Source organism: Rhinatrema bivittatum, chromosome 10 (assembly GCF_901001135.1).
Source record: "Rhinatrema bivittatum chromosome 10, aRhiBiv1.1, whole genome shotgun sequence".
NCBI classification, from domain to species: domain Eukaryota; kingdom Metazoa; phylum Chordata; class Amphibia; order Gymnophiona; family Rhinatrematidae; genus Rhinatrema; species Rhinatrema bivittatum.
Window position 1 is genome coordinate 100,792,374 of NC_042624.1, and position 14,514 is coordinate 100,806,887.

The window sequence follows — 14,514 nt, forward strand, 5'->3', positions numbered from 1 at the left end:
CAGCCATACCCTGAAGATAAGTAGCCATCTCATTCAGTTAGTCTTGCTGCTATTGCAGCTGGTGAGCTAACCTGGCAATTGCAGAAGCCTGGGACAAGTCCACCAAGCTCATGGCCTTAGCAAACTTGTGATGAGCTGTGTGAAAGTGAGCCCTTGTTGCTGTGGCATAGGTGATGCAGCCTCATTGGTGAGCCTATGAGGCCTACACCAACAGCTGGCGAATGCACCCTGATGCAGGACAAGACTGGAGTTTCGCCTATACCAGCCACCTCCCCCCACAAGTTGGGCCCTTGGGTTTTAGTGGATGGCAGGACTTAGATGGGTCCCTAGAGTGATGGAGTGAACAAGAGTCAGGCACGGTGGAGTTAGGACAGGCAGCAGACTGGAGAGATGAGGCGCAGGCCAATGATTGGGGCAGGTGGCAGGCATGAATAGATAGGATACAATGCAAGAGGTCAGATGCAGGCGGCAGGTAAGCATAGTCAGGTCCAGTGCAACAGATCAGGTCCAGGAGATCAGGCTCAGGACAGACAAAAACACACAGGAGACAAGGGAAGAGGCAGGTTGGGCAAGGCTAGGCTTGAGTACAGGAACAGAGGAACAACCAAGAATTCAGAAGCAACACGCACTGCCTCGAGGTAGGAGACCTTTGCCGAGTTGAGGTAATGTTGCAGGTCCCTTGCTTAAGTAGCCCGCTTGGGCCGACGTCATCAGGAGGCGCCGCTCATTGTTTCCTGCTTTGGGGGCCTACAGTAATCCGCTCATATCTAAGGGAAAGGAGCGGCCTGGTGGCAGTCTGCAGCATACGGTAATGGCGGCATGGTCAGCGGGGGGTGCAACAGCTCGAAGGGCAGTCCTGTTAGCTGTCAAACATAACAGCATTGTGGACTTACCACAGTTGGTCCTGCTACTGGTGGAAGTAAATGAGTTCATAGGTTGCAGAAGCAGCAGCAGGAAAAAAAAAACCTTCAAAAGATACACATTGGTATCTCCTTTATTTCAGCAGATTCCTTGCAATATCCCAAACACATTTTTTGCACAACTTTGTGGATATCTTTCAAATTTTATATAACAAAGTTCCACTGATTGGAATCGGTAGGTTACATTTTATTATCACACACACCCTTAAGATATGGAGGCTGTCACGATCGGTGACCCCTTGGACTGAGGCGTGCTTGACTCAGCCTAGCCCACACTGTCAGACACATGTGCTCAGGGGAGGGAGTTGGTCATGTCTGCACCCATACAACTTTTTCCCCTCGCAGGTTGAGCCCTTGGGTTCAGGGGCCAGCAAGACTTTTAGAGAAGGTCCCAAAGAGCGAAGGAAGTCCTAGGGAAGGGCAAGGGTCTGAGCGAGCAATGTCAAGTTCCAGGAGGTGGTCTAGGCAGGGGGGAGGGGGGGGGGCCGTTCAAGCAGAGATGGATACCAGGCAGAGGTCAAGCACAAGAGATCAGTTCAAGGGAAGTGAGAGCCAAGGGTACCAAGGATATGGAAGAAGCAAGAGAGAGCATGGCAAGGATCAAGAGTAGGAATGGGCAAGAGAAGGGGAAAACAAGGCAAAGCAGGATCAGCCCCAAGGCACGGAAGAAGGGGGGGGGGGGGACTGGAGGCACAGGCAGGATCCAGGAACACGAGAAGTAGCGACATGCACTGCAGAGCAGGAGGACCTGTTGTTGAGGTGCCGGCTGGAAGCACAGGCTAAGTTTAAATACCCAGCCTGTGCCAACATCAGAGGGTGACAGCTTTTCCAGCGTGGGCTCGATACCTAGCATGGTGGCTCGCGCATGCACCTAAAGATGGCACAGGTGGGCCTGGCAGGAGAGTCGTGGTGGCATCCTTGCTGCCGTCGGATTTCACGGCATTCTGGGGTGAGTTGGCCAGCCCTTTGTTACAGAGGCAGACCGGCAAATGTCTGGAGAGGATGAATGAGTCCTTTTCTCCTATTAACACCCCCCCCCCCCCCCCCCAATTTATGAATGTTCAGTTTTTCCTGGACACTTTTCCCCCAGACATGGAAATATGGTATAATAGCAGTCTCTGTTTTTTCAATCAGATTTGCCAGGGTTCGCCTTTTTTGTTCTTTCGAAGAACTAAGGACTCAATTTAAAACAACAGCTCACACTCGTCATCTGTATCTGCAGCTGAGGAACTTAATTGAAAAACTTTCAATACAACCTAATCCAGCCTCCAAGGGTATAAAAAAAAAAATCTAACACTATCTGGCTTTTAGGGATGGGAATGCCAACATGAGTCTGTCACTGAGCACTGGAATCAGGACCTCCAGGTGAACTTGGACTCTAACAACTGGTAGGATATGTGGGCTTTGATTGCTAAGATATCGATCTAACTAAAGCCAAGAATTATCATACACACTACTCCATAGGCTCTATAGGTACCCAGTTTTCCAAGTTCCGTGCATCCAGCCCACTTTGGTGGAGAGGTTGTGAGGTAATAGGAGCCTATATACATATGTGGTAGCACTGTAGGGAAGTACAACTTTTTTGGCAGGAGGTACATGGGGTAAGAAGACATTACAGGGATATCTTTAGAATTGCCTCTGAAATTTGTCTGTCGAGACTTTGGCAAGATGTTAACCTTGAAAGGAAGGCACCAGGTTAGCAGAATTAAGTTTACATGCTGCTTTCTTCTGGAAAGCTCCCCTTTGACCTCGCACTGGTATTCTTTGGCTAAAATCACATTGATGGCTAAAATAACTTTTTTTGCTTAGGGATAAACTTGAAACCTAGAAGTTAGGCAGGGAACCCTATTGGAGGTGGAGGAATCAAAATCACTAGAGGGTACATGCTGTATTATGTTTGTGGGTTTTTTTATTTTGATGCTGTCACCCTTATCTCCTGTACAGAGTGTGTATATCTTCAGTGCTATTCTTTCACCTGTGTCACGTCTCTTAGATGTTAGGCTTATTTCTGTATCCTTCTGGTTGGTTAGGCATGGCCGTCTGTGTATTTCTTTAAATAAAAAGTTATAGGAAAAAAAGTACATGAAGGTGATTTAATCTTGGGGGAGAAGGGTTGGGGTGGGGGGAGGTGAATAAGCTTCTGCCCGTGAGTTTGTGGGGGGCTTAGATTGATTACTGAAATTGGGCCAGGGAGGCGTGGCCTTCTCCTTCACCACTGCAGGCCTGTGACCCAGCCTGCAGGAAGGGACATGGGAAAATTGAACTCCCTTCTTACCTCTCACCTAAAAGGAATCAGGGCCAAAGGGAGGAAGAGTTCTCCAAAGTCCTGAAAAAAAAAAGAAAGCTAGAGCTGCCACGAGAGCACGACTTTGGTCCTCAAGGGTCACAAACCAGGTCCTTGTTTTTTTCAAGTAATCTGTTTTTATTCCAAGAGGCTCCTGGGGTCAGGAGAGGCAGCAGTACACAGTTTTGAATTTTCAAAACTGCATGTTTTGATGGAAAACGTACATGCGGAAAGAGCAGGCACGAATCTCTGGGGGTATTTTTTTCTAGGGGCAATAATCGAAGCAAAACACCACCATTTTGTTTTGATTAGTGTTGCAAACTCCACAAGTTAAAAAAAAACAAAACAAAACAAAAAAAACCCAACAAAAACTGTCCATGGAGTAAGCAGTTTGTGTTGTCCACTAAATGTATACAAAGATAGCTCAGAGAAATATAGCAACGGAGAAAGGAGACAGCAGCAAAAGACCATATGGCCTGGCCGTGGGCCTTGGAGCACAGCGTAGTGCATCCCTGCCTTCAAGGATTTCATCAGGTCCTAAAGAGAACAGATTTGCAAAGTCTGGCCAGGAGGACCTCATCCTGGAGATGGTGCTGTCCCAGGTATTTCTTAAATTTTAAGTGACACACACACCCTTACCCTTCCTTTTCCACAGTTGTGATTTCATTAGCTTTGCACTGAAGCCTCTTACGGCAATAAGGGAGTCTGATCCACGTGAATATATCTGACTGATTTAAGCTATCTGCCTTATTAAACTACTCTCTGATTACTTAAACCGTTGCTGGTAAATGTGTGCTACCTGACATTTGCTCCATCGGATGACAAGGTATACAATATAAAAAATATATTACTGTACGTGAGAAAACATTTCTGCAATTTGATTATTGGGTGCAGTATCTAAAAATTTAGAGCTTCATTTCCAACAAATGAGTTTTACCACAAACATCGAAAGACCGCCACAAGAGTTAAGCCAAAGCCCTGGAAAGCAGAAGACAGGAGCTGCCAAAATAAAGTGGAATTTTGTTCCCCTGCAATCTGTAGTGCCTGGCGCATAGCCAAAGCAGTTCATTTTCTATGGTTGCCACTGCCTCTACCCTGACTGGCATGAATATTCATGTGAAAAAGATGTACCATACAGAATGTGAAAAGACTGCGATTGAAATATAAAAGAAGCAAAACTAAGAAAGTGGGTGGTCGAGACTGAAATTTCCAAGACCCAATTACAAAGGGGAAAAAAAAAAAAAAAGATTTGTTTGTGGCTTTGAAGAAATGTCCAGAGCTAAGAGAGTCTGCTTTTATTTTTCTGGCAATACAGCACCAAATGAGATGAGTCATTCATTTCCTTTAATACAATAACCACGGACGATGTCCCAACGCAGAACATTAACAGAAGACTCCGAACACAGAGTTTGTTTTCATGCCAACAAAAAACTGGCCCAGTTAGCTTCTGTGGCTGGCAAGCAAAACAAAAAGACCACTGGAGACCACATTCAAAGCAGAAGAAAAAAAAACAAACTTAAGAGTGTGTGTGAAAAAAATTCCAAGTGGTCTATTCAATACTATGAAAACAGAGTAGAAATTCTGAAAAAAAAATCAAAAGAACTGGGGAAAGAAAGCAGACCCCAATTAAAGTAAGATATTGTTTCATGTTTAACACCTTTCTGACAGAGCCTGCAATATAATTGGAATAGGACAATAAAGCCATAAATTGTGCCTCTGTTCGGATGTAGCACATTGGTTTATGATTAACTGTTTCTGTAAACCAAACTATTATTTTAAGCAGTGCTGGATATCCTGACATGTAATGGGATTGTGAAAATCAAAAGATGATGAGCCCAGGAAAACATCTTCTAAAAGATGTTGCTGCACTGAAATCAGTATCTCCTCTGTCCCATCATAAAGGAGGAAGTGCTGAACGGCTCCACGCAAGCACAACCGAAGGCATAGCTTTTTAAAAATATTTTTGTAAGATCTAATATAATCAAGTGCCTACTAATTCTGATGAGCATGAAAGTGAGAGAACTGGCCAGAGGGGGATAGAAGATCATGGTGCACCTTGCTCAAAGTTGAGCAATTATGCAGGGCCACCACTTTAACTTTCTCCATCATGCATGTGAAATCAATTTCTACCCAGTTTCCTCTTGCTCCTTTGGGCTTCTACACCCAGTTCCTTTCTAGCCCAGACATTAAGGCGTCAATCCTTGACCAGAGGCTACAGACCGTGGCTCCCTCTGCAACAGACTCTGACCACCAGCTGTACTGTTTGGTGTGGGCCGTGAACACGGCCTCTGCAGCTTCCTCAGACCTAGCAGACCCAGGAAGCAAAAGCTAAGCTTGACGGTCAAACTTAGATCTCCCATATGGCAGTGCACAGTGCTGTTACTGAGCCTGCCCAATTTCCAACTAACCTGAATTTACTTAATGTTTTATTCTTGTGCTGGTTTGATATTGATTTATAAACAATGACCAGACAACAATAAATAAGGAGCAGAGAGGCTAGCTCAGGGGGTGGTCAACTCTGGTCCTCGAGTGCCACAAACGGGCCTGGTTTTCAGGATATCCTTAATGAATATGCTTGAGATAGATTTGCATATATAAGAAGGCAGTGCATACATATCTATCTCATAAATATTCATTGTAGATCTCCTAAAAACCTGGCCGTAGTGGCACTCAAGGACTGGAGTTTAGTCACCCCTGGGCTAGCTAGTGAAGGAAGGAAAAAGCGAGTTAGGATGTAAAGTTCTTGTACAGGGCATCAATAGACTTTGAACCAGTTTAGATGATTCTGTCATGCAGGGATCTAGAAGACAACATACCCGTCCTGAAGAAAACTGCATTCTTTACAAGGCATGGATATTTTAGTGGACCAACAGATGAATCGCACAAAAAACATTGAACCTGAGCTTTTGAGACCCCACAGGTTCCTTCTTGACATGCTAGGGCAACCAAGCTTCAAATTAGGAAAAGCCAATTTCCTCCTCATTTCTGGAGAACATTTGCAGGCAGATTAGTCTTGGTTTCTACACCATGAGGATTCTGTGCATAATTAGACACAGAAGAAGGTAGACTTCGGAACTCTACCATCTGCATTAGGATCATCAAAAGCTCTGCCCAGTCAAGGCAAGTCATCAACCAAACAGAATGTTTCATGTGAACCTGCCAACATCAACTGCCGAAAACCATTCATGGTCCTTTGCCAGGATGAAAATCTATCCCAGAGGCCAAAGCTTTATAATAGTAAATTGTTAGCAACAGCTCTGATTAATCACATGCATTCAGGGGCTCTAACACCACTATTTACAGCTAGGACTGCTCCTCCTGGTAGAACTTCAGCTCCATTGTAAATACTAAACTATTAATATAGAAACCTCAACATAACAGAGAAAGCAAGAACACATTTAACCCTAAATATCATCTAACTTGTTTGATGAATCCTATTCAGACAATTTAACATTTTAAAAGCTATTCTTCAAAAGATTTGTAAAATTTAATTCAGTGCACATTTCTCAGTCATTGAATTTGAGGGACTTTGAACTTTCTAGCAGTAGAAGACAAGATTTCCTAGCAGGGAATAAAAACAAAACTATAAACTGATTGGGGTTTGCTGATAAATGAGGTAAAAATAAAAAGCTGGATGCCTAAGTAAGGCACCTAATTTCATCCCAATTCAGGTTCTTAAGTTTGTTGAAAATAGACACCTAAAACTGAACCTCCTAAATGTAGGCCAGCCTACTCTTCACTCTCCTAACTTTAGATGCATGAGTTAGGTGCCTAGCACAAACTCCTAACGCCATTCTCCTTGATCTGACCCCTCCCTTAGGCCACACCCTACTTTTAGGTACCTAGATAGATTTTCCCTGTTTACCAGATCTAGGCACCCTTGTTAGGTGCCCAGGTCTTTTGAATACTGCCTTCAGTGTCCATTAATAAGTTGGTTGTGCCTAAGAATTATGAAAAATTGTATGAAAACAACTTTTTCCTGTGGTGATCAGCAGTGCTATTTCCCACTCCCACCCCCATCAGCACAGTCTACTGTGGCATACATAAGACATAATTACCACAACTATCATGGAGGACTCCCCTCCCCCTATAAAGACACCACCTAGCAGAGTTCCTCATCCAGAATACAATCAAAGCTAACAACTTGCTCATATGGTCTCTGATTCCCTGATCTAACCTGGCAACCTGAATCCCCAGTGAAACTGGAATTCTCCATCTCGTCTGGATGTCTTCTCAACAAAATGTCTAATCTACACTAAATATTTTCCACCTACTTTATATGCTGACACTACTTCTATAAATCAGAAACTAAATGATGGGCTTGCCCCCTAGAGAGAGAAGCAATTCTCAGCACTCGGGCATTAATAAAACAGTCTGTACCCAGATCATCTGGGCTCACTGTAAAAGCAGCAAAAGGATCGTATCTTATGTAGTCCTCCGCTACCTACTAAAAATACTTGATCCCCAGGCAACTTGTGAAACATTCGTTATTCAAAAAGTATCTAATCAATTAAAGTGCCGCTCTTTACTGAGCACAGGCTGAAAGAAATAATTCTGGTGATTTTCCTTTCACATGCACTGGCTATGAGGTTTTTCTAAAGAGCCTTTAGATAAAGTGGCATAGAGATAAGCCTCTTAAACTGACTGCAAACTTTAAATCTGCAGTCATGTAGGTGAAGGCGGGAGAACTTCCAGTCTGCTTACTAAAACAGACTAGGCAATTTAAAACCAGAGCTCCAGTTCAGGAAATAACGTTACAGTGAACTCAGAAAACGCAGGCTTCTTCCTCTGTCCGTCATTCCCAGGTTAAAGCACCAAGAGGTCCATATTCAAAAGATTTATGCGAGTAAAATCGGCTTTTACCCACATAAATCTGGTCCTTTACAGAGCTTCCCCCTTTTGTTTGGGTAACTTTGCCTGCATGAAAATGTTATGTCGACAAAGTTATCCGAATGAAAAGGGGCGAGACTGAAGGCGTGATGAAGTGAGGCTAACATATTTAGGAAGACAGCGCCATGCTGAACACTCTCTGGCTAAATTTGTGCAGACAAGCTGGTTTGCACAAACAGTAGGTGTAACGTTATCCACATGTAGCCTAACTTTGGACCCACGAGTTTATCTGGAACAGTACTTCATCTGTACTGCTTAACTACTACATTAATCAGATCTGGTGGATGGTTCTCTAGACAGGGATAACCTGTAGCCTTCTTTAATGAGAGAGTCTCTCGGCCTAGTATATAAGCCCAAGTTCTGTTAGACTGAGATTCTGGAGAGGAGGAGTTTGGAGTCCAAGTGGGCAGGACACATCCAGAGTTCTAGGACTGATGCTTCTACCAGTGCAACGGGGCCTCTAAGATTGCTTTGGATGCTGCTGTGCCTAAAAGCTGCTCCTAGGCACATATGGACTAGCCTCTTATCAAGAGCCCTGAGGGAGGGGGGGGATTACAGGCACAGCTATCTACGATTTCCTGCTAAGAGGACCCTTTTTGCTGATGGACTCGTGACTACTAGTGAGTACTACCTGGTTCATCACTTGGGTCAGAACTGGAAGTGTTTGGGGGTTTTTTTTTCTTGTATGGTCCTGGAGTTAATGAGACTCTAATGGGTTTTGCCGCCATAAAGGACTAGAATCTGTACATACAAGGCTTTCTGAAGATTTCTGCATTTGGTAGCCTGTGCCTCATCCATTGTTGATACTGCTGGTACCCCAGATGAGTAAGTAAATGTTTGATAAGCTGGAACCACGAAGCTATTATATGAGATTTCCTTTGTTGAGTTCAATAAGGAAAAGGCGACAGACACTGGCAAGAGTTCCACTGAGGAGGCAGCTAAAGGGTGGAAGGTTGGTTTTTTTTCTTTGTTGTCCTGCAGAGGAAAACTTTATTGTCCTCTAACATCTTATCTGACCATATTTTTTTTTTTGTGAGGCCATTGCACTGGTACCAGAACAGACAACCCCAGCATCAGGACTCTTGTTTTGTGTGCCCCTGGTAGAGACAGATAACTTACCCACTCACCAGCTTGCTGAATATGGACCTCTAACGGAGCACTGCTCAATCCAGTCAAGAGCGGTAAAAAGTACTATTACTCCTCAATGATCTGAGTGCTCATATAAGGCAGGACATGGCTCTAGCACTGAATCCTCTCAAAATTTCCCATTATGTTTGCCATGCATCTAAACGAGTAGAATTTAAAGGGCATTTTTTAAACTCCCCTGCACTCAGTTACCTCTGCCACCCCTTACTATTTCCATACCAATCCTATTTAAAGCAAAGATGGCTCTAGTGGAAGATACCAACAGGTGAGTGCCACAGGGATCACAACAGTGTTATCTCTCTTAAGACAATATAGATTTCCTTACCATCCAGCAGCCAATGTTGACCCTGCATTTTTTCTAGCTCTGTAAGCATCACACGTGTGATCACATGATCTGGTACCAGCAGGCCTTGTTCTATGTACTGTTCTGCCAAGACACCCACCTCTAGCAAAGAGAAAAAAACAACACACAAAACAGGACTGTTATGTTTTTATAGAAAGCATTACAATATTTAGGACCTTCATTTTCAGTTTTTAATTTTTCTATCAGGGTTTATTATGATAAGAACAAAAACAGGCTAAAAATCGGTTGAAAAAGATGACATTTTTCCCAGTAAATATTGGAGTTTATTTCAGTGGATAAAAGCCAGGACAATGAAATATTAAACATATTCTTCCAAACACCCACTCAGCAGCATCCCTATCTCTTCCCCATCCCTGCCTCGCATGTCCCTCTAAACCCCTCCCCCGACCACCAAGAATCCCCCTTTCCTTCCAGCCCCACACTACAACTGCATTCATCCTTAGCAGTGGTTGGTTCCAGGCTCCCTTCCTCCTTCATCAGCACACACTTACACCGAGGCTCCTGCGCTCTACACTTCTGCTTTTGTGCAGGGCTAGGAAGCCTGCCGGGAAGTGCTCAAACACATCCATGGCACTGGACAGCTGGCACTTTGGCTGCTCGGGAGGCGAGGAAGCAGCACACAGACTGGGTGGCAACTGGAGGGCGAATGCTTTCACTGGTGGGGAGTGGGACTTGAAACACGGCATACACATTGGCCCACACTGGCTGGAGGCCTTGGAATGCTGCATCTGCAGCAGCTTTTTAATCGGCCTAAAATTAGGATGAATATCAGATTAAGCTGATTGTCACCTTTGGGAAAAATCCAGGAATTCATGGGTGAAAAATCGGTTTAAACTGAAAACAAAAGACCCTAACAATATTCTCTTTCTAATCAATCATCTTACATGTTCAGAGTCCATGAAAATGTCTTCCATATAAACTGGCATCCATGCAGTAAGACATTTATAAGTGAAGGTGGAATGGTTTGTGACGTTTTCACTAAGCTTTTCCTGCATGCACTTGAAGGAGATGAGGTGCAGGCTGAGACTCAAACTACGATAAGAGATGAATGCAATGCAATCTACTGCCGAAAGCATGAGGACTTTCATAGAACAGACCCGAATTAAGAGGACAACGACCATGTGCTTTACAAGGTCATTTGTGCATCAAGCTCACTTGTAGAAACTACTGCAAAAGTACAGGCAGAAGACCAAAAAAAAAAAAAAAGTCTCCATGAAGTTAAATCATCATGCAGCTACTTAATAATAAATTGAATGTATAGGAACAACATTAAACCAAATGCTAATTTATTAACTTTTTTAAATACTGTTTTCACTGTATGTTCAACAGTTTAAGTCTGAAAAGGTTTCTATTAGATTTAAGTGCAATTGCTTTCTAGTATCATCAAGTAATCAGTTGATCTGAGATTGGCCAGAGGCAACTATGTCCAGTGTAATTTTTGCATCATACTGCTGGAGTTTTGTGCCATTTTACAATCATAATTGCCAACAGAATGAGCAAAAAATGTCACTCAAGTTGGCTGTTACGGCATACCTTGATTATTGATACTGTCCCCTACACCAAAACTTTGGCAGAGGTCCCTCTTTCTTCAACAGGTGTTCTTAGCCATGAGAATCAAAATATGGGAATGGCTTTTGGGTTTATAAAAAAAAAAGGGGCATTTCTAGATCAAGAAAGCAATTGTGTGCCTTGATAACACTTGCAGTGGGCTGTTGGTGAGGACAATAAGTCACAAAGTATTAACAAAGTGAATATAATTCGACATACAGCAAACTTAAAGTTGAAATAGTTTTAATTAAGAATATTTCTTTCCAAATCTAATTAAATGTACAAAACAGTGGTCTAGAAAATGTTAACGAATTCAGTCCCCTGACATGGGACCGCGTTTCGCAGAGCTGCATCGGGAGGGACAAAGGCAGACTTTAAAAATATAGAATGCAATCTGTAAATAAAATATAAAGTAAATGATTGAAACAGCAACATGATACAGAACCACATAGGCTCGATGGGAGAACCCAAAAAAAGAAGGGTTCCTTCCCTAGGGAGCTTACCTGCTAACGGGATTTTAAAAAGCTGGTGCGCGCCCATACCGGCAGATTCACACGTGGCCGGGTCGCACGTAGGCCGAGCGCATTTTTATAGCACAAAAAAAAAAAAAAAAAGACTTCAGCTGCTGAGCGGAAGTAGGAAAACAAAAAAAAATTGATTAGCTAGGTGGGGATTAGGGGTTGGGGAGGAGAGGGGAAAAGGAAGGAAGGAAGGTCAGTTAGGGGGATAGGGAAGCTCCCTCCAGTTCGCTGCTTTATTGGGAACTGGGCAAACGTCTGATCGCGTCGCTGCATTTTTTTTTTTTTAAATAAAACACCCCGCCTTGCACACGCGAGTCGGAACCCGTGTGCACCGATATAAGATCGGGCAGGCATGTGCGCGGGAGTAGCCGATTTTATAGCATGCGCGGGGTGACGGGCGCATGTTATAAAATTGGCACGTCCCTTTAAAAATGTACCCCAAGTGTGGGCAGAATTTCGCTATCGAGAAAGTTATTTTTTGGACTTCATTTACTGAACTGTTTGGTGCACTGGACATTAGTGTGCCGCTTGGATTTATTTTTTTCCTGCCATCAAAAACCAGTAAAGACATTTTTTGAAGAGCAGCTTTGGTGTCAGTAGGATGTTTTGGCGGCTGTGAGTGGACTGGTGTACAGAAGAAACCCAGAGAAGAGAGAGAAAACCCTAAGGGTCTTGAAAGAGTGACTGGAAAGACCCATAAGGCATGGATATTGCCGTAGCCCATGACCTTCCCAGTAAGCACCTGTGCCTGTGTCCAGTTCGGAGCAAGGGCTACATTTGCTCACAGTTTTCCAGTGGAATTTTTTTCACCTTCCAGAAGCTTCAGGAAATTAAAAACTTTAAGGTAAACGATGCTTGATTTCAACACCGCCAGCAAGCCAACTTACAGACTTCATCCTTAAATCTGGCCCTCGCAGGTGAGGACTCCAACAAGGCACAGATTCCAGCTCAAGGGCATGTTCATTCGTTCCTAAAGCTCTTGGCATCCTATTTTCCAGCTCAGCATCTGACAAAGGCTCATTCCCTATGTTCTGCAATTCTTTCCCCCTGATGGATGCAAATATCAAGTGCCTGATTCAGCATTAAATGAGATTAAATATTTGCTGAAATCAGACTCTAACATGTTTAAAACTGTGCAAGGTGGTTAGGTGCCCCTCCCTGACACTCATTTCGCCACATGAGCGGGAGATGGGAGAAGGCAGGGGGCAGTCTTGGCCTTGCACGTCTGATGAAATAGGACAAGGTTATCCACCTCCAGTCCTTGAGGGCAGCAGCCAGATCTGGTTTTCAGAGTAATTGCCAATGCATGCTCCAGGACGATTCATCAGTTTCTCATTTTGCCTTGACACGTGTGCCAGTCTGTCATTCCCTACAGGAAAGCCACGTGGGCTGGGTAACATCCGACAGGCTCAAGCAGACCATTCAAGTGGAGGATCTGGGAGCACATAGATTTTTCCCTTTAGAGAAGGTCAACGCTACTGTTTACGTGGAATTTTCTACAATAATATTCCCTACAACACACTTAGAGGTAGGATCTTTAAAAAGTACGCCGGATTTTATAAGATAGGTGCGTAGCCACGCCTATCTTATAAAATCCGGGGTCGGCGCGCGCAAGGCTGCGCCAAAATCGGCAGCCTGCGCGCGCCGAGCCGCGCAGGCTGCTTCCGTTCCCTCGGAGGCCGCTCCAAAATCAGAGTGGCCTCGGAAGGAAATTTCCTTCCGCTTCCCCCCACCTTCCCTTACCTATCCTATCAAGTGTATATGTGTGTGCATGCGCTCCTTTTAAAATCTACCCCAAAAAGTCTATGAGGCTATTATAAAAAGGGAATATCTCGTACTCCAGGCTTGCCAGGAAACAGTGTTCACAGCGCCTAGAGGGTAAGAGGGGGGAACCTCCACCACCGCTCAACAATGACACCTACTGGTCAGAGATAGGGTGCACATGTGCCTAGCTCTGGGAGGCAGCCATGGTCTGTGGCCCCTGGCCAAAGTCTTCTCACTGCAGTGGCTGGGCTAGGTGGGAGGTTATAAAGCTAGGGAGGAAAGAAGCACCCTCAGCATTTACAAATGAAGGTTCATGGCCTGTTCTGATCGAGCTGGAAGACCAAACGTTGCTGGAGGAAACTGCCGAGCCAAAAATACAAATCAATTTATTTTAAAATAAAAAGGGGAGAGGGGAATATCTTTATTCAAATGGAAAGTAAGGCTTCATAGGAATAAGACCAAAAGCAGCAGCAACAGAGCCAAGAAGTAGGTGCACGTATTTTGGACCACTTCGCTACTACTGTTGCTTTAAGAAGCTGTTCCAAAGTTAAACATTCTTGCTGTGCTCAGCACCAATAACCCCTATTCATTCAAAAAAATGTTGAAATCTCTCCAAAAAGGCAAGTATGCACAAGACTCTCTCCTAGATGAAGCGCCGTTTACCTTCGGCCACTTTTTTCATTCCACTCGCATGACATCAGCCTCAGTCATCCTGGAGTGTAAACACCACAACTTCATGGCAAATGTAACAACGCTTCAAAACAGAGTCCTGTACCGCCCGCTCATCGCACGAGTCAAACAAGGTGCTCTCTAGTGCATGCACACAGATGAAGCAGCTCCCTGGATCGTGGGGCGTCGCTGTACCTGATTTCCCGGGGACCAAACACTGGGCCCGGAGGTGTGCCCTCTGCTGAGGGAAGAGTGCCCATCGCACATGCCCTCCTACTTCTGCAGCTACTTTCCACACCAGCTCACCTTTTTTGGGAACGCATAGGACAGTTTTGACCATACTGAATAATATTTATTTACTTTGCTTTTTTTTTTTTTTTTTGTAAAGTAGATTTGGGAAGCTCTCTC

The 14,514-nt window shown here is 44.2% G+C and overlaps 1 protein-coding gene across 1 annotated transcript in view; it reads right to left on the reverse strand.

Moving 5' to 3' along the window:
- AK4 (adenylate kinase 4) overlaps nucleotides 1–14,514 on the reverse strand; it is a 51,952-nt gene that overhangs the window by 23,030 nt on the left and 14,408 nt on the right. The window contains exon 3 of the mRNA XM_029617858.1: nucleotides 9,566–9,685. Coding sequence (XP_029473718.1) covers nucleotides 9,566–9,685 — 120 coding nt within the window. The remainder of the gene's footprint in view (nucleotides 1–9,565; nucleotides 9,686–14,514) is intronic.